The 20,424-nt window shown below is 42.3% G+C and overlaps 1 protein-coding gene across 2 annotated transcripts; it reads right to left on the bottom strand.

Moving 5' to 3' along the window:
- Positions 1-66: 66 nt before the first annotated feature.
- Positions 67-19,765, bottom strand: ibtk (inhibitor of Bruton agammaglobulinemia tyrosine kinase). Of its 2 annotated transcripts, XM_053881458.1 has the most exons (30): positions 19,592-19,765; positions 17,837-18,673; positions 17,626-17,722; positions 17,085-17,209; positions 15,404-15,514; positions 14,315-14,485; positions 14,128-14,245; positions 13,863-14,043; positions 13,659-13,782; positions 12,504-12,681; positions 12,181-12,334; positions 11,628-12,012; positions 11,225-11,481; positions 10,987-11,073; positions 10,834-10,916; positions 10,718-10,755; positions 10,550-10,646; positions 10,371-10,472; positions 10,159-10,276; positions 9,393-9,453; positions 7,874-7,945; positions 6,633-6,757; positions 6,375-6,487; positions 6,133-6,278; positions 5,850-5,965; positions 5,599-5,697; positions 5,377-5,529; positions 4,986-5,177; positions 1,124-1,256; positions 67-832 (listed from the first exon to the last, which is right to left on the bottom strand). In XM_053881458.1, exons 2-30 carry the CDS (start codon positions 18,179-18,181, stop codon positions 707-709), a joined length of 4,107 nt encoding a protein of 1,368 aa, XP_053737433.1. In that variant the 5' UTR covers positions 18,182-18,673; positions 19,592-19,765; the 3' UTR covers positions 67-706. The 2 variants fall into 2 exon arrangements, with proteins under 2 accessions (XP_053737433.1, XP_053737434.1); XM_053881459.1 differs by lacking the exon at positions 7,874-7,945.
- Positions 19,766-20,424: the final 659 nt, after the last annotated feature.

A 20,424-nucleotide genomic window follows, 5' to 3' on the forward strand; every position in this document is an offset into this window, starting at 1 on the left:
AATTGAGACGTGCGCTGAGGCGCCTTGTTCCGAGTTCAATGAGGAGACGAGAGGTCAATGAGCAGGTGACGTTTTAATGCATGCCATTTTCACTTGGGTCATTTTTCCCGTACACGCAAATCATCAGGAAACAGTGACGTGGTGCAGAACCAAACTACGCAGCTCCCAAAAACTTGACCTATCATTGTCCGCTGCATGCTACCAACAGATAAACGGCTTTAGTTTCATAGCTTACACAGTCAACCCAGATGACCACTCAAACTGCATGAACACACAATTTCCTAACATTCACATGTGGATTCATGCCACTCTGGACGACTCACAGGAAGTGAAAAGGACCATGTTGATGGTAAACAGGTGAGTTACGAAGCTACATACAGAGCAGTGGGCGGTTGGCACACTTCATTTCAGAACCCTTTCCTCTGGCTCTACAAGTGATAGTCCTGCAGAGATCTCCCCCTGTTTCTTTGGCAACTTCACATTTTTTAATACTTGGGATTTATTAGCTTACAATGCAAGCCCACCAAAATAAGCAAAAAAGTAATCCCCTGATAAGAAACTTTAACGTTTGAAAAAGCTTGGAGCAGCGAAATAACAAGCCGAGACTTAATCTTGTCCCGCAGTGGGATGGATGAGGAACTGAACAGCGCTGGGAGACATGAAGGAGATGGTCTCACTCCGCTGGTATGTAGCGGCTGAACAAGCCTCAGTGCTTGTTCCAGGTCGGGGCTGCCATGGGACCTCTGGAGGATCTCTCCACTGCGATGAACTCATCTGGGTTGTCACGCGCCTTATAATGGAGCAGAAGGTCCTGGATGGCTCGCTCTTCGATCTAGCAAAGAGAACGAGGAGATGAGGGGAAGAGAACTCTTGCGGGAGAGGAAACCACATGCCATTTCACGGGAGAAAGAGAAACTGCTGACACTAGAAGCTGAAGTTTATCTTACAGAGGAAAATAGAAGCGTTTCTGGAAGGTGTCGACAGCAGCCTGGCAGCGGCTGCGGATCTCATTTTTCAGCACGGGATGTATATGAGATCCCAAAGCGGGGACATTAAATCATACTAGTGGGGAATGAAGGGTGCAAATGTGTGATCAGCGGCGCTTTTGGATGAGACGTGTTACCTGGATGAGCGCCAGTGGCTTCTCCCGACTGCGGATCAACGCAGCTTCCTGCTGCTTTTCCTCCTCCACAATGGACGCAAAGGTCACCAAGGAGGAGCGGGGTGGGCTTCCTACTGCTCCCAGCAGCCACGGCCTGGAGGGGGGAGAGTCGTGCAGGGAGAATCAGAAGGTGCTGATACACGCAGCAAACGTCTCAGCAGGTGGACAAACCATGAGTCAACTACTAGTGACAAGTTGTGTGTGTGAGAACGAGCGCCAGGCTCTCAGAGACGCTCAGATTTAACCGAACCTGAAATTAAATTTAATTTTAGACCACAGCCTGGGTTTTGTCAGAATGAGAGTCCAGACAGCACTTATTGAGCTCAGATACCTGTTTACTCTCACACTGCTGCCTGCAGCGCAGCTTCAGAGATGCTAATTTGATGCAGGGGACAGATTTTAAATCGTACTTTACAGACTGGAAACACATGAAAGAGGCCATGCAGCGCATTCATGGTCCACACAAGTTCTTTTATACAGGCAGGATTTTTTCTACTTCTCCCTCCCAGAACATCCAAGACTTTAAGAGGGGATGTAATGCCGCTCGTACAAACAGATCAAACCATCTCCTTCAGCAATGGTTTAAAGAAAAGACGAGCAACGCCTGGGTCAGCAAATCAGAGCAAATAAAATCACTGACTATTAAGGCACCAGTGCAAATCTTAGTTAATTGCAGTTCTACTATTTAGTGTCATTTACACCAATAGCTACTTAATTGTCTTGGGCTTAACTTGTTTAATTTAGTCATCAGGGACCTACAATTTAGCTCTTAAGGTTAAGAATGTGTGGTTGCTTTCTATCCGTTTGTTGTCTTTCATGTCTGATCATCTTTAGTATGGAGGTACAACCAAAAAAATACTGTTTATTTCAGCATGTTGAAATAAACAAAACTCCACTGACAATGTGGCACCTGTTTAAGTGTGGATTACCAATCTGTAAAGTATGCAGATGTCACACACTTAATTCAACCAACAAGCAAAAAACAATCCACCATATCAGTGAAGATTTAATGCCGCTAGCAAAGGTGCAAAGTCTCTAGCGTATATGCCCAGCATAAGCAACAACAATGGCTGTGCACAGCTCCTCATAAAACTGAAAAGTCTTTGAATAACACCCTGAAGGCTCTGCAGTCCACACTTGCAGTGAGGTGATCTGAAAGGCATTGAGATGTTCCACAAGTGGGTGACAAGTCTGAGGACAAAGCAGGCCATGTAAGAAGAGGGATGTTGTGTGGAAACTGAGGTGTGTACCCGAGTGTTGTGTTGCTGCAATGTGTGTTGAAACTGTGACAACTGTGTTGTTATGAAGAAGGCCATTCACTCTGCCAAGCAAAACAGTCAGAGTGGTCCAATGATGGTAACTGATCCCTCCCGACAACAAAAATTCTGCCTCCGCCCTGGTGATCCATTCGCCTGTCGTGGTCCCTTGGACACCATCAGCGTCTCGCAAGTGAAAACATAACAACCACACATATTCTGCCTTTTATGAGGATGTCTATCATTCAGGATGGACCTGACCTAAGGGCTCCACTGACACGAGACAATCCCAAATGTGACACAGAACAGTGGCCTGATATTAGCTTGGGATGGGCACACGTGGCTGGCACTGATGGTCCATGGTGGTTCCAGTATGATGGTCCCAATTGACTCAGGATGGTGGAGTGATGGGACCAACATTGCGTGCAATAATCCTGACAATCTTAGAATTGCTGAGGTCACTTAGGAGCATACGGCAGAAATGAGAAGTACTTCAGAGACTTCCATTTATGCCCCTCATTAAAACACTTTTAAATAGTAAGTTCTTCATATCATGTGCATAGCAGGTGTTCTGTTCTCTGTGGAGTTCAGTCCATATTTCATTTTTAATCTGGCTCTTGTTTTCGGTTTGCTTAGTTTTTCCCATATGTTGTTGGTTAGTATCAGACAAATGTTGCTTCATTATCCAATTCTTAAGTCTCCATTTGGACAAAAATATCGGTGCTTCTAAGAAGAAGAATTTCAGTGTTCATAATACATCCACCCAGTGTGAGTTTTAGCTTCAGACACAACCTGTCTGATACTAGATTGGAGCCAAAACGTCAGGCAGACACTTCTATTAATTTTGACATTGATATGGACGCAGGGTCCCAGGAGGCAAGACCGAACGCGTATGAGGCGGCTGCTGCTTCCTGAGCCTTGAACTACACCATCGCACTGCTCAATGGAAAACCGAGAGGAACCTGAAACCTGCTCTGTGTTCTGTATGATCTGCTGTGACATGAGGGCTGCCCTTATCTATTCTGATTACCGTCACTGGCTTCACCAGAGTGACTCACAGCTGTTTAATATCTGGAGGTCGTCTCAAAGCTGTGTAGCAAAGCAGGAAACTGGGGAATACATTGTATGACTGAAAGAAAGGGAAGATTTTAAACACCTTTGTCAGTGTATTATTTGCTAAAACAGTGACTTTTGTTCTCATTATTATGAACTACGATCTCAGGCCCTTCTAACACATGGAATTGTTTGCATTCAAATGGAGTATCAGTCGCTACATGGAAGTATGATCAACAACTGGGAATCTTACTCAGATTTATAAGTGATAGCCTGCTGTGCTGCCTATCTGTTCTGAAACAGCCCAGTCCTTCACCCTGATTTAACTACATAACCTGTCAGCAAATTTGTGTCTAGAAACTACACACTCACAAAGTAAACATGGATCTCTGTAATGTGCTTGTCGGTGTGGTGTGGTGAACCCTCTTCTCTCTGCTCTGAGAATACACACGAACATTCTCAGATCAGATTCTCAGAATAAAGTGAGAACAATCTGTGAATTATTACACAAGCTGTTGCAAATATTGTGGGGTTGTAGGAACCAAAAATACATGTCTAATGTTTTCACTCCAGCACACTTGTCAGCCGCTGCCATCTCTGTAATAACAGAACGTGATATCACTGACAATAATCAATAAAAATGTAACCACTTTTTCTGAATCCTGTTGAGAGAGAGAGGAGGATGTAAGGTTTTTGCCACAGAGGCCACACATTTTTTTTCTTCCTTCTTTCTCAACCTATCAAAGCAGACGGCCACCCACCCAGGGCTGAGCTCCTTAGTGCTCAGAGAGTCACTCCTGAGGCAGCGCTGCTAAGTGCTCACTCCCCGATCACCTATTCACCGTAAATCATTTTTGAACAGATGTGCAAATCATGAGTGCCTGGTGGGGAATTCTGGAGAAGATGAAAGCTATATATGAAATACTTGTCAAATACAGACTTCAAATGAGCTGCCAACCTAAAAATATTGATGGCTATATAATATTGTGGCATGTTAAACACAGACAATTATATTATTATAATTAAGTTCATGAGCTGGAGTCCATGGATGGAAACTCAAACTCGGATGCAGACATTATCAAGAAAATAACACACTTCCATTCACACTAGAGCAACAGATCTGCAGTGTCTACTAAAAATAGATATTAGTGAATCATAATCTTGCGCTGTTTTTATCAGGCTATGACTTGTCATGGTTGAGGTCAGGGTGACATGGATTGTTTGCAGGTCAATTGGGCAGCATCTGGTCACCCAGATCTTCATGCCATTTAATGTCAATCAGGCACAGTTCTCAGCAAACTCAAAAACAAGTTATTAGGTTCTCACTTCTGTTTTCACTTCCGCAAAAGCACTATTAGAAGACATAGCCAGCTTTTTCCTTATGTAGTGTTTAGTACATGACAGATGGCAACTCGATGACCAGTACAAGACAGTGAAAGAGGAAGCGCAACGACGCAGCAGTGCCCCCATGTGGCAGGCCAGGTTAAATGACCACATTACAGTCGTCTACTTACCCTATGGGCTTGTCCTGCTCGCTTTCTTCATATTTGTGAGCGACTCTTCGACTGGTGGGTGCGACAGTGGTGGGAGAGACTTGGGCACCTCCCTGACCCCTCTGAACTCTCTGCTGTGTGTTTAGTCTGTTCTCCTCCTCCAGCAGCGCCCGGAACGAACAAGTGGAGGGTGGGGACTGAACTGCGGTGGCCCTGCAGACAAAAAAATGTAAAGAGAGAAGAGGTTGGCGCACGCTACTGTATACAGCAAAACAAATTAACATGCCTGATTTCGCAATTCTTAAGACCTCTTTAATAATGTCACACGCATTTGGTCACTTAAAAAAAATTGAAACCGTTTAAGTCTGCCTCAATTTCTGCTGGTCAAACAGTCATCCACCGACTCACTCACCAGGCCTTTCCATTGCTGCTCTTGGTCGGGGTGACTATGTGGGCAGGTTTGGATACTGTGGTGTCCATACTAGCTTCCTTGTGGGCCATGGCCAGCAACTTCCTCTGCTTCTGAGACAGCTTTGTCGACACAGGGGAGGGTTTGGTGACAGAACTGCAGAATGAGAGGAATGGAAGAACATTTAGCTTATGGAAACATATCTTTTGGTTTAATCAAAAATACCTTCCCAGGTTTTTTGGGGTTGCACCAGGGGACGGCATAGAAGTGGCTTCTAAATCCATAATGGTTCGCAGATTCAACACTGGGGGTGGCTGAACAGGTCTGAAAATTGTTTGATTGTTTTTAATGCAGTTTGGAGAGGATGCCGGTCTTATTCAACATTCACTAAATATATCAGAAGCTTGATCAATTTAAGTTTATATCAAACGGATGACTGACGTTTATACAGTAAAGGCTTCTCCAAGCCATCCTACCTTTGAAGAAGTGGGATGTTCCGTGGTGCAGAGTTTGGGGGTGTTGGAAGACCATTACTAAAGGAGGTCGGGGTACTGGGTGGGCTTTTTAAACTTTGAGAGAGAGCCTTCCCGTTCTATCAAAACAGAAATACACAGCATCTTCAGCAAATTCTGGGCCCACAAATATGTACTTTTAATTGATGAAGCCAGTTCTGGGGCTGAAAATGGAAACTGCAAATGTACAGTAATGCTGACCATTTTGGGGTAATCATTTGTGAGTTGCGTAATGAAATAAACCAACCTCGGGTCTGTCATGAAACACTGGCGACTGCATGTCTCGAGGACTGCCCACTCCCATGCAGCTGCCTTCGGAGTCGGAAGTGAGCAGCTCGTGTAGGGACTCGGCAGAGTTGGCTTCCACTGTCTTCACCAGACATGGCATAACCACTGAGGAAAAGCAGAGTTTCAGGGGAAAACTGTGCCTTACAACCAGAAACATAAACTGTTTAAATGGGTAGCAACAGTGTGTGTTTAGCTGTTTACCAGTAGGAGGGGGGCTCTGAATGATGTCAGACAGAGTGTAGCCTCCTGAGCTGTCAGATCGTCGCCTTGGTTTCTTTTTAGCCTTCATCTTTGCCTTCTTCAGAAGCGTCTCCCTGAGGAAAACATGCTTTATTTATTTATTTATTTATTTTTTACAGAACAAGATTCAAACTGGTTGTCTGTGATCTAGCTGCGGCCATCTATCAAGCCTCTAAAGAATTCATTTCCATTTCTCTTTTTTTTTATTGCTTTTCATACCTGCAGCTGTGGTCCAGTTCTTCAGGTTTTGTGCTGAAAGCAGAGTCGAACTCTTCTTCCTCATACATACTGAGGTCAGGAGCACCTGGGTATGGGGTGATCACCCTTTTTTGCATTGCTGGGATCTGCCAATGACAATTACACCATTATATTGCAATTACTTAACTGCAATCATTTCATAAACCAATGAGCGGTGTCACAATAAAAATAAATATGTTAGTACTGGCTAGAAGTCATCAGCAACTGTCAGACAAACATTTTATATCAATACTGAATCATTTTCAATGAGTCACTCAATTGAAGACTCCATGCCTTAAATATGATGGTAGTTACCACACACAAATTGGCAGAACTCAATATATGTGACAATATACACTGTGCATTACAGATTAGTGAAGTGAACATTCACTGTACAGTCCAGCGGATGGTAACCTTTTTCATCCAGACAGCCTGCATATGGTATTTTAGAAAGGAATTCCAAGAGAGCCATATCTTTTTTAATACTGATTACAACTAAGTGAGGAAGGACGGCCAACAATTTTTCATAACTTAATAACTAAGTTACAACAATGTCTACTTGCCGTGCGCCTCAACAGTGCCATCTAGTGATTACCGTTTACTATACACAAAATACAGAACGTGTTTTACACTGTATGGTGTGCATTTTCACAACTTATGACGCAGCAACACAGAACTGGAAGCAAGAAATTTCGATGAGGAGCCATCACTTCATCGAAAGTCCAATTTGACGATCAAGTTCAACACATATTAATTTTATGTGGCTTAGCATGATCCATCATTCTCAACAATAAAACTCTTGCACATGAACCTAAACAGTTCCAATGATGCTTTGCAGTCGAGTCAACCAATCACAGTGGTTGATCACAATAATATGGCTCCGCCTCCACAGTGGGTGAGTTGAGCACTCAGTGCTCAAGGATCAGAAGAGAAGTGGGAAGACGATGCATTGCACTGTTGCACTTTAATGTCAATAAAATACATGTAACTTCATTGGCCTGATGTGACGAGGCTCAATCTACAGCATGAAGCTTGTTTGGCCATGTTATCGTGATCAAAGACTACGATTAGTTGAATGGGCTGCAGTGTACCAGGGGAAGACACAGCAACTGAGCTTGTTGTTGACAGTGACAAATGCTACTTGGATTCACACAATATTGATAGCTGTAGTAAAAGGTCTGGAGTAGGGGGCACTGCCGTTTGTCAAAACAATGAGTCTGTACCATGCAAGAGCCTTGTGAGCCATAGGTTTGTGACTGCTGGTCCGTGGAGACTGTGACCTCATGGATCAGCTGCTGTGAAGAGTGCATAGTTCCAACGCGCACCAAGGTGAGTTATGCAAATGACAAACCTTGGTTCACGGCAAAACTCAGACAGATTAGACGGGAGAAGGAGGCAGCTCGCAAGTGTGGGGACAGGAACTGCTACAAAGAGCTGAAGTATCAGTTTGAGTGAGCTGAAGAAAGCTAAAGCCGTATACTCTGACAAACTTAGGCAGCAGTTCTCAGCCAATGACTGCATTCGGCTGCAGTGTGGAGAGGGTTTAAGGTGTTCAAAAACTACAAGCCACTTGCCCCCCCACCCCCACCCTGCACAGGACATGAACAACTTCTACTGTCGCTTCGAGCAGCCATTGTGTCAGTTTGATATAAACTTAAATTGATCAGTTCAGGAAGCTGAACCTTTGGAAGGCTGCGGGTCCAGACAGAGTCTCCCCTGCCATCCCGCCCTGAGCTGGCTCCAGGGTTCCTTGGTGTCCTGTCATATTCCTGCCTGTTTTAAGTCCGTAAAGCTGATGAAGTTTGCGGATGACACCACCATCATCGGGCTCATCTTAAATGGAGATGAGTCGGCTTACAGGAGGGAGGTGGAGCGGTTGGTGTCCTGGTGCAGCCACAACAACATTGAGCTCAACACCCAGAAGACGGTGGAGATGATCATGGACTTCAGGAGAATCACAGCTCCTCCGTTCCCTCTCATGTTGGCTGGTTCGCCCATTCCCACAGTGGACTCCTTCTACTTCCTGGGAACCACCATCACTGAGGACCTCAAATGGGAACTGACCATCAGGTCCCTCATCAGGAAGGCCCAGCAGAGAATGTTCTTCTTGCAGCAGCTACGAAAACTACGACTGCTGACGAAGTTCCTGGTGGAGTTCTATACGTCCATCATCCAGTCCATCCTCACCGTCTGGTACAGCAGCGCCACCGCCAGGGACAAGAGCAGACCGCAGCGCATTGTGCGTTCTGCTGAGAAGGTGAGCGGTTGCAGCCTGCCACCACTTCATGACCTGTATGTCTCCAGGACCCAGAGACGTGCAGGTCGGATTAGAACCGGCCCTTCTCACCCTAGACATGGACTGTTTGTTCCTCTTCCCTCTGGCAGGAGGCTGCGGTCAATCCAGACCAGAACCTCCCGTCACAGCAACAGCTTCTTCCCCTCGGCTGTCAGACTGTTGAATTCGTGATCAGCCTTTGTTGTTTGTGGGTTATTTATTTGATTGTATTTTGTTCATGACAGCACTTTCCTAGTTAGTGGGATCCCCACCGACCATGGTAATAAAGTTGATTCTGATATATGACACATTAACAGGAAATCATGTGTAAATTATTCAGCAATTAGACAATGCCTGCATGAGATGAGCGATGAGTGAATTCATTGGATAAAAATAGAAACACAAAATGAATATTCAAATCAAGAAGAGTGTAATGCAGATTGGGGAAAGTCTGTGTGGTGACTCACCATCCTCCTGTAGGCACTGGAAAGCTCCATGAGCACTTCATCACTAAGAATATCCAGGGCCCTGGAGAGCAGAACAACAACAGCAGAACAAATAGGAAGATTAGTGCCCATTTATTATGGTGGTGAGTATACAAAAATAATGACTCATCTCCAAAACAAAATACACATGAAAATTGCCAAGAAATTACTTCAATCAAACTTCAGAGTAAAATACACTCTCATCTCATGAGACAGTCAGATATGGAAGTTGGACAAGTTTATCAAACACATTTGTACACAGCAAAGGGCCAAAACTACAAAAAAAAAAATATGCGTCTCGTCTGAAAACATGCAGCTAGTAGTCATATAGCAATCCTACTATAAAGGTCACACAATACAGTGTGACCTTTGGGAGGGTTACAGTGGGTTAATTTGGGACCCCGTCCACGTTATTTTATCTACTTAAACTGCATGTTCTGCTGTGTCTTGCCTCAGCTCATACTGTATTCAGCTGCCTCACCATGATTTCCCATGTTGCAATTTACAAAGTGCATGCAGCCATTAGATAAGATAGGCAGCAAACTGAAGGTTGTACCTCTGTCTGAAAAGCACTGTGGTCGAGGAAAAAAACACTAAATTTAGTTAATCTCACTTCCACTTAGGTGAAGTGACATAGTAAAATCGAGAAGCGACGGCGGGCACCCTCTTTCTGTAAAGTTCAAATGCTTTTCAAGACAAAATACATTCCCGTGGATGTGTAGAGAATATTTTAGCATGAGCTTCTTACTTTGACTCCAACAGGGCAGTGATGTTGAGCACTATAAACTGAATACAGGACAGTTTCAGTTGCTCAGCGTTGTACATCGTAGCAAACTCTAGAATCTCAGCTGCATTTTTCAGAGTCACTGAAAGAGAAGATCACGACTTTCATTCAGAAATGGTATGTCGACTTGAAAATAAATGAATAAATCAGGACCATGGATTGTTATTACAACTTACAATTCTCTGTGATGACAACTTCACACATCTCTTTCAAACGTGTGATCAGGAGCTGATCAGCGACAACCAGAACATTGCAGACAAACTCCACATTTGAACAATCTTGTTGGGAAAAAGACAGAATACACGTAAAAAAATAGTTGGCATTTACAAAGAGAGCATGGAAACTTGAAGAGAACCTTTTATGGAGGGAGACTCATCTGTGTAAATATACTCCAGAATGACCTGCAGAATCTCAGAGCTGGTGGGCATTTCAAGTGCAGTACAAGATGTGGCCTGCGAGGGGCGCAAGGGACATAGAAAATGACCTTTAGGACACAGGCTTAGGTTTGCAGATAAGAACTCACCTCTATCCACGGGTTTCCAAGCATGCTATGGAAATATTCTGCCAAAACAATGATAAAAACAATATTTTTTAAAATAATAATTAGAATAAAGCTGTAAATGAGTGACAAGGCCATACCTAGTCTTGCACAGAGGACACTCTTGTGACATGGAAACTCCTTGCCATCTTCGGATTTTAGCGTGACATCACACAGATAGGAGCTGCGGGGGCACAAATATGAGTTTGATTCAAGGAATGAGATATAAAGTTCAATGGATTTTTTTGACCCACCATTTTTTCTGATTGAATTTCAGCTTGTTCCCAGTTTTTTTGTTCACGACAATGATCTTTCCACCTTCGTATCTCACCCCATCCAGCCTGTTAATAAGTGAGGAGGGCACTTGTTATGCTACACCGAAATGTAATTTACTTAACAATAGGTGAAAGACAGCAATTGGAGAGGCATACATTCTTCAACACATAAACAAGAGACATATTTTACTTTAAAATGACAAGCATTACTTCCTACCGTGCAGACAGGTTGCCCAAGCTGAGCTTCTTGGCAAAGCTCTGCAAAGTTTTCACTGGGTTTTGCCCATCACCATGAGCCCCAGCCTTGTCACTCTTGCCTCCTTTTGCCTTCTTGCCCTGTTTGGAGGTCTTGCTCTTCGCATTGTTGGCTTCATGTTTATTAGCGGGGGAAAGAGAGCGGTAGACTTCCAGCGCTGAGCGCCCTCTCATGCTCAAGTTCTGGAGGCTGCTGATAAGCTTCTCCTGCCCTGAATCCTGGCCAAAACATCAGAGATACATACTTCAAGCCAAACATGAAGCCAAGATGAAAGGAGGAGAGAAATACTGAATCAGAGTCAGTAGTTCAGCCAATTAAATTAGATGATCCATTGAAATAGCAATATTTTTACTACTTTCCTCACCTGGATTTGCCCAGTCTTGACCTCTGAAACTGTCGGCCGAGCGCCGTGCATCAGAAGCTCGCAGGAGTCGGTGTAGATGAAGTGCAGTGCATACTCCAGCATGTCCGCTGGGATCTTCTCCAATATCAGCAAGTCACAGCCCACCGCATCTTCACTTTTCTTAACGTCTTTGTCAGCGTCCTCATCAACAACACACCCCTCAGACATGAACAGTTTTCGGAAGAACTCCGACCGCATGGATAGGATGTATTTGTGCGCGGCAAACGTGCGGTTGCCAGCTTGAAGTGTGACGTCATGGATGTTGTCGGTTTCATCTGCCTCATCCAAGAGCCTCCGAAAATGCTGGGAGAAGGTTGACGCTGAAACACCGGGAATCTCATATAGACTGTAATACAAAAATGATGAACAAAAACAAATATTTGAGAGCGGGCAAAGGCAGTAAATAAGACTTAAAAGAAAACAGAGGTCAAAACATCATCATAAAATAACCACTATTTGTTAAACTAAAACTGAGATAGAAATAATTTTGTGATTCTAGGGGGAGGTGACAGACCTTGTTTTGGGGTCTGACTGAAGTGCTCCAAAATTGCGTCCCTTGGAGTCTGTGGTGATGCTCACTGCTCTGTGGACGTAGGGAAGTTTCTCCAGCTTGATCCTCTCAAACACTGTCCCAACATCTGAATGGCCACAAACCTCCACTCCAATATCTGAAGTGTGAGAATATTTCATATCACAAATTTAAATCAAGACCAACCATTTTCAGAAATAAAAGAAGTACTCATGGAGAACTACTTGAAGAAAAAACAGTGATAAGTATGGCACAGAATTTATTGCAAAACACAGGCGCAACGCTTTCCTGTCAGTCAATCCTCTCACCTTTCTTTTCACTGATCTTCTTGTATTCCCCAGCCCACACGCCGCTGAAGCCCTCACCCTCCTGAGTCACAAACATCATGCCGTTTTTGCTGAGTGCAATGTCGGACATGAAAACCTGACGCCCATACGCCCACCGGCACTGTCTCACAGAGCTGCCCGAGGAGCGCCAGGAGAACACCTGAAAGTCAGGAAATTTAAAAGAAAGTTACACAAATAACATTTAGCTTAAAAGAACTTTGGGGTTGTGTAACTGTTTATCATGCGCTATAGGTTAGATAACGACTCGGAGGGAGATGTTAAAAATAAATGGTTCTGTGACTGTGCTGACATTTGGAAAGTGTGTGCGATGAAACCTTACTTTTCCTGTAAGCATGTTTTTATTTGAATCACTGCCTTTTTCAAGTGTTTTCTTGCCCTTTGTTGTTTTGCATTAGACCAAAAGATATTACTTGCAAGGCAATTACTTTAGAAGTGACCTCCTCAAAGTGTATTTCCTGGCACTCGTACACGGAGAATACTAAAAGCTCAGTCGTTCTAATCCTCGACCCAACTCAAGGAGAGCAAATAAATACACATGGGTGCATCAACTCATTCCAAAACAAATAGAACACTAGTTTGATGGTAAAAATAAATAAAATAAAATAATCATTATTGAAGAATTTAAAGCTTTCTGACTTCATTGAAACCTACGTGAACAACGAAAATAAAAGTGGTATGACAGTAAATTCTGGGGTGGAGACTGCAAAAGTAGATTTAAGATTAGCAACAATGCTCATTTAAGTAGTGATCTTTTTCAGAGTAATCTCAGGGGATCCTAATGCAGGACTTTGAAAGTGATTCAAAGTGAGAGGCTCAATCAGAGGGTAAATAAGGAGTTGGGGGGGTGGGGGTTGTTCACTTTTAAGTCTGAATTCTACATCATTTAAAACATAATGATGCAAGCAGCCTTCTGCAATACCTTTTTTTTTTTTGAAAGTTTGATGTTAAGCCCCCACAGTGGCAAGAATAAAGGCGGTCTGTCTATGAGACAGATATTACATCAGTCGTCTGTGGCACAGACTTGCTGATGACTTCAAGAAACACACAGAACTGAGTGATCGAATTGTTGTCAATGACAGAGTCAATAACATGTTTCACAAGACTGAACAAACATACCCTTCCTGCTTCATCCAAGGCCAAGATGGACAACTTCTCCCCACCACCATCATTTAAAAATTGTGGTTCCACACGATGGTCCAGGGTGCCTCCACTGACCAGAACTTTCTTGATATTGAGTTGCCTGCAGGGAGCCACATATAACACCATAGAGGGAGTGACATGAGAATACAATGAATGAGCGATCTTGGAGTTTTAATTCACCTTGAAGCCATTTTCTTGCACTGGTAGTCCACCAGCAGATAAACATCACCCTTGTCAGTCACAACAACAGTTGCACCATTGCTAGCAGCAGCCATAGCAATGCTAACATCCTTGTGGTGCAGAGCTGAAACCTGCCGCGGTGCAGTCACACACTTCTCCCCATTGGGGTCCAACAAATACCCTTCAAACAATGATATACAAGCTGTTATTGACAGCGCTTACACACTTGAGTAAAGAAGTTTGTCATCATTAAAACACTTCTTACCAAGTTGCCCCCCATTAAGCCCCATGGTATAAACAGCCTCTTTGGTCCACAGCACAGTGTGGAACCTTCCTGCAGCAACTCCAATCACCATCCTGCCTTTCAGTGCCTTGGAGAAAACCTGTCCCAAACAATGAGAGTCATCCATACCAAAGTCATACATTTCACTGCGAACCAAACCATCATTTACCTGTTTCGGGACTAGTGCAGAGGCCGGTGGAGGAGATAGGCCAAGCTGATGAAACATGTTCAGACCAAAAGTGTAAACATAACCCTCTTCTGTCAAAACTACAGTGTGGTCCTTCGCTGCAGCCACTTGAGTACAGTGGTGGGACATCAGACCATTGACTATTCGAGGAACCTAAAAAAAACAATAAGATACACATGATTAATAAGTGGAACAGATGTTGCTCCACACATGGAACAACAATACCTACTGACAATATGATTTTGTCCTTGTAAAGTGGTATGTTTCTAATATTTTAAGTATTATTACAGCAAAATCCAGTCTCCAGCATTTCAAAAAGGCTTATAATGAATACTTGAGATCAGATCATATAATTATAGAAGTCGTTATTCAACAATATGAAATGCTAAAAACATGGTGCACACACAAAAGCTACTGTCAGTTCACTGCATTCTTCAGTTCACTCATTTATCGATCTGATTGACTTTGACTAATAGTTTCAGATTGTTATTGTTGAAGTGAAAGAATATGTTTTGGTAAATCGTTTTCTTACACGACATTTAAGAGTTTTTATATTTCTTTAATTCACCATTTATCAAAACAAATAATGTACAATTTCATGCACATACTCGGATGACCTCAGCACCATTTACTTGATGCACTTTGGCATAAGAATCTGAAAGAATCTACTGGGAGTTATTGTTAAAAGGAAATGTATATTTGATGGCTTCAACAAACAAGTGTACTGAAACATTTACGTGTGCTTGTTTTGGGGATTTTATTGTAATGGCTTTTTCATGCTCCATCGACTGCAGTTAGTGAAGTATGAACGTTGTTTAGCACCTCTAATTCCAATTTATCCGCTTCTTCAAAACTTCTTCAAAACTAAAAAATGCACATAACGGTGCAAAATGCATTGTAAAATCACTTTAGTGTAGCTGTTATTCTCACAGCTTGTGTTGCGGTTTTAAACTGGGGTGCTGGAAAGATACAATGAAGCCTTTTTTGTGATTATTTATATATTCGGGTTTGTAAGAATGAAGTCAAATTTGAATCATGTTGACCAACATTTAAATCAACGACATAACCAACCAGATAGGTTTGTTCGTCTCCATGGCCTAGACGTCCTCCTTGTCCATGCCCACAAGTGTACACTTGGCCTTTTTGAGAGAGAAACACTGAGTGGAACTTACACAGGACCACCTGAACAGACAAAATACAATACATTAGTGTGGGAATACATGAGCAAATGAACTTCAGTATTTATCAACCAGTCATGTCCAAATCATATTATTTCATGGTTCTGCTATATGTTAAAGTTTTACAATTAAAATAACTACTAAGAAAGTCAAAAAACGATATAACGCATGGCTAATTTTATGAACGTAGTTCATCTATAATGGTTCAACTAGATGAACAATAATCATAAAAAAGTTTGCTCTGTTAAGCAAAATAGTATACATTAATGTATACTACTCAAAATTTCGTGGACCAGAATTAAATTTTGTTCCATTTAAGTATAGGACAGTATAGAAAAGAGACAAAAAATCTGACCACATTAATATAATATTAAAGGATGACCACAAAATATTAATCCATGTTTACTGAATGCACAGCTTTTTTCTTGTTTCGTACTACACATGCTGTATATATGAACTCCATCAGACGTTACATCTGTAGTCACATCAGTCAGTCAGAAACTTGTAGTGATAGTAAAACACCACAGCAATAAAGAACCAGGCTACTTGTGGAAAAGCAAACATCATTACTAATGCATCGATCCCCTCAAGCCTTCAATAGAGTGCATGGATGTAACCCCAAGTATCACATTGATGTAGACATTGGCACACATGCATAGACACTATGGCGCTTCATTTAATTAAAAACATGTCAGTGCTGGATTAATATTTAACCCCTGGCACCTGGATTGGGCTTGCGATACAAAGGCTGTGTCATCGAGTCATTGTGTGGTCATGAAAACAGATCCTCCTGCCCCTGAACTTCTGCATGACAAGTACTCAGCTCCATGTGTAATAAAGTACTAATACAAAGCTTGGTTGAGTAATCCCTTTCTGCTTCCACAGTCTGCAACTGGTTTGAAATGATAACACACACACACACACACATAGATACATACATGCTTGATAACTTCATCTGGCATCTGGTGAGAACATAAAAGCACCAAGAGAGCAGCAACTCTGCTGCCAGCTGCTACATTCATCACACTAACAGCATCCACATGGCACACGAGTGAAATTGCAGCCAGTTGGCACAGCCCTGCTGATGAGTTTAACCTTGCAAGACTAATTTAAGTGACAAAGTGCCTTTAGGAATCGAAGCCTGAACCCCAAGTCAACTACATGAGGTGACATTTCTCCTCTGACACAAATTATTGTTAAAATATATACAAAAATGGGACCTTGTTTAATGATGGTGTTCGAAAAAGAAGAGTTCATAGTCAGAAGTGCTCTGTAGATCTGAACTATTCACACAACCCGGATGCAATTCAAGTTTAAAAGCAATCAAAGTATCTGTACAGTGGAATGTTATCTATGCAGATTGACAATGTAGTATGGGTCTACTCTGGTGGAATTGGGGACTTTAGAAGGGTCATAACGGTTAAGAAGTTGGGCTGAAATTTGGCATAGTCTATGTCAACTCCACTAACATGGAAACAAGATGAAGTTGTTTGATACACAATATATCATCTGTGATCTAAGAATAGAGGGCCAGCGACTGCTTTCAAGAGAGGCTGAGACAACAGCTGTTTTACCTGCTTGATGTAAACTCCACTCCGGGCAAACACGTCGACTAGCTCCGGGTGCTGACGCGTCTCCTGATTCCCGTGGCCAAGAGTGAAATTTGCATTGTTTCCCCATGTGTACACTTCAGTTGGATCTGGGAAAGGAAAACACAACACCTCAGTTTAAAGACAACTTTTACCATCTAAAAGTTTGTCTCTTTCTACATCCATTAGATGACTTGACTTATTTATCTGTATTTGACATACCTGAATTATGTGCTTATATACTGTATATCCACATTCTTATTTCACTCATGAATTCCCAAAAAACACTTTATCAAAGCAAGATCAGGCAACGTTATTGTCACAGATTATCGTACAGTCCTCCCACTTAAATTATCATTAGAATTATAAAGGTTTCCTAAAATCTATGGATCTTTAAGTGATATTTGACATGACACCAATACTCAAAACTGCAACCTGTTTGGGAATATAGGACCTTTATTGTCCATTTCAGAATATGACTTTGATATTTTGTTAAAAAAAAGATGCTTTGCCAAGGCTTTCCTACCTGTGTTTTTAAATGAAACATGAGCTGGCCTGTCCTTCATTGTCAGGTCAAGGACAGAGAGACCTTCTTTGTCCTGGGTAGTGATGAGTCCACCATGCTGTAAAAAGCCAGAGCTATTTGAATATCAATAGTTCTAAACCAAATAAAAATAATTCCTGTGATTGATTCAAATGATTCCTGTGTGAAATAAACAAATGTTTGGGGTACAAACCTTGACCAGAGAAATAAGACAGTGGATCTGCCCATAAAAGATGCTGCGGTGCAGAGCAGTCCAGCCAGACTCTTTGTCTTTAGCCGTCAGATCTGCATTCTTGCTCTCCAGCAGCCACTCCAGCAAGGCCTTCTTTCCCAAGGAAGCCGCCAGGTGCAAAGCAGTGCGGCCAAACTCATCGCGCAAAGACCCCGAATTATAGCAGTGTGATGTCAAAAATGACCGCAGCTGACCCTCTGAGCCTCTTGTCAGTGCCGCTACCATCTTGCCAGCATGCTGCAGGGAGCGGCATTTTGGGGTGCAGTCTGGTTGTGCCAGACTCATTTTTACCCCTTTAATATCCATTATTAAACCCTATCACCCTTTCCACTACACAAACCCACCACCCATGAATGAAAGAAACACTGGTCTAGATGAACACAACTAAGCTCAATAACAAAAATTATTCACTAAAGAAGCAGCAGATAAAGATGGTTGGGGAGCTAGAATTGTGCTTGTGTTGAAGTTCCACTGCACCCTAGCAACCCCAGAGCCTTTAGGCGACTAGTCTCAGTCCACCATCTCCATCAAGGATTCCACAGAGGGTAAAGTGCCTTTAGTAATCAGCTGCATCATGAACACAATTATCGAATTACAAAATGTTGAAAATGGAAAATACAAAAGATACGTTTCAATGTCTGCAAAAATAGTTCTATAAATACTTTACAAATAAGGCAATGGCGCAAACAATCCAGAGACCCTCCAACTGTTCAATCACCAAACCCGAGGGTAGGGTCCCTGTGCCCCACCCCCAAAGTATCTCACTCTGATTCAAAACTCCATAATTGTAGGAGGGACCTGAGAAAGAAAGAGATAACACACAATCAACTGTCATTATTTAACATACAACAATACATCACCAGTCACCTACCATTTATTAAAGTTTGGAATTGCGACAGCTAATAATAATAATAATAATAATATTGTTATGAGCATAATCCACGACGCAGTCCATCTGGATTCTTATCCACAAGTACCTTTCCTTCACTCCAAAGCCTCTTGGTAATGACTGAACTCTTAACAGGGCAGGATTACTCCATTCAAAATAATTGTTTTATTTAACAATTTAACAAAAAGGTAGTAAAAACTGTTTGCTTGTCTATAATAGAAATAATATTAATACTTAATTGGCGAAACTTTTCTATCGCGGAAATTTTTAAAAAATGAACAAAATAAAAAGAAAACAAATAAAAGTATTAACTGAAAAAAATGTGAAGAAACAAAATTAAATGGATTAGTGGTATTATTTAAATGTGTGTTGGGCAGCGTAACTAGCTGCCTCTGGAAGATGTTGAAAATTTTGGCTCTGCATGGCGGTTATATAACTAGATGAATTAGATCATTCGAGGCGCTGTCTTTCGGAGTGACAGCTGCTCAGCTGTTACAAACACTAGCCACGTTCGACTTAAAGGTGCTACTTTCGAAATAACGGTGCTTTTCTATACATGTTACATAATAACCATATTCACGGCTTACTTCTCTGTAAGTCATGCAATAATGTTAAGCAAGAAAACCAACTTCCTCCATGCAATATAGCTGCAGTCAGACACAAAACTAGGCCTTACATTATCAGACCAAAGCGTATATAATATAGAGGATATGAAATGTTCCAGGTTCGATCCTGTTACGTCAACTGACACATCGGCAGGCTAGCAATGCTAAGCGCTTTACTACAGAGTCTATAGTACAGACCACTGCCGTCGCTACACCACTTACCGTCCGTTAAATGATAGAAGGAGACGAGAAAAAAGTAGCATCAACGAAGTATGTCCACTGTGCCATCGTTACGAATATACAACGGTAAATGAAGTCGCAATGGTGCTAAATTTGACAGGAGCTGAGCTCTGAAAGGCTCCAGGTTTGGCAAAACCCATCAGCTAACGTCGAGACTTCTGATTGGTCCAGCTCGGAGCAATCTACCAATCTAGATGTCTATTGGTTTACTGTCTCCCGGCGTTTTGAGCTGTCGCTGAGCGTTTTGAACTCCGACGTGTTACAAGCTGTGGTCACATGCAATACGTTTTCAAGTAGTTTTACCATGTAGACTCTCTCTCAAACGGTTGTTGCTGCACACACTTTCACAGATCAGATGCATAAGCTATTTCTATTGAATAGTTCTAGACTGTCTCTGCTGGCAGTGAAGCCTGTTTGATCGGCAGTAATACTCAGCTGACAGGTCCCGAGCAGAGTATCGCTTTCAGTGTCAATCCAGGTTTCATCGGCATTGCCAGATGATTGTCACACTGACCCCTGCTTAGAATAGGAGAAGGTCAAGAGAGGGTGAAGGTAGTGTTTCACAGGGATCCACAGCCGAGCAGCGATTATGACATATTGATGAGTGCGTCCTAACTTGACACTTAAACGTGAACCAAGTATGGAAGGAAATATGGCTGCGTTCAAGCAATAAAAGGAGGACATAAGGTTCATACATTTGCAATCCATTAAAGGCATGATCAAGAACTAGAAACTAGAAAAATGATGAGGAGGAAATGGGAGAAAAAAAGTTACTAAGCCGCACAAATTTCTGTATATTGTATATTATTAAACAC

This window comes from Synchiropus splendidus, chromosome 12 (assembly GCF_027744825.2).
Source record: "Synchiropus splendidus isolate RoL2022-P1 chromosome 12, RoL_Sspl_1.0, whole genome shotgun sequence".
Classification (NCBI taxonomy): domain Eukaryota; kingdom Metazoa; phylum Chordata; class Actinopteri; order Syngnathiformes; family Callionymidae; genus Synchiropus; species Synchiropus splendidus.

Bases quoted from the DNA above. Each gene is read 5' to 3' on its own strand.
- ibtk (XM_053881458.1), bottom strand. From the start codon at position 18,181: ATGGATATTAAAGGGGTAAAAATGAGTCTGGCACAACCAGACTGCACC. The intron at 10,756-10,833 runs GTATGGCCTTGT...TTGTTTTGGCAG, and splicing joins TGTCCTCTGTGCAAGACTAG to AATATTTCCATAGCATGCTT. The intron at 5,530-5,598 runs GTATTTTTGATT...CTCATTCTGCAG, and splicing joins ACCCCAAAAAACCTGGGAAG to TTCTGTCACCAAACCCTCCC.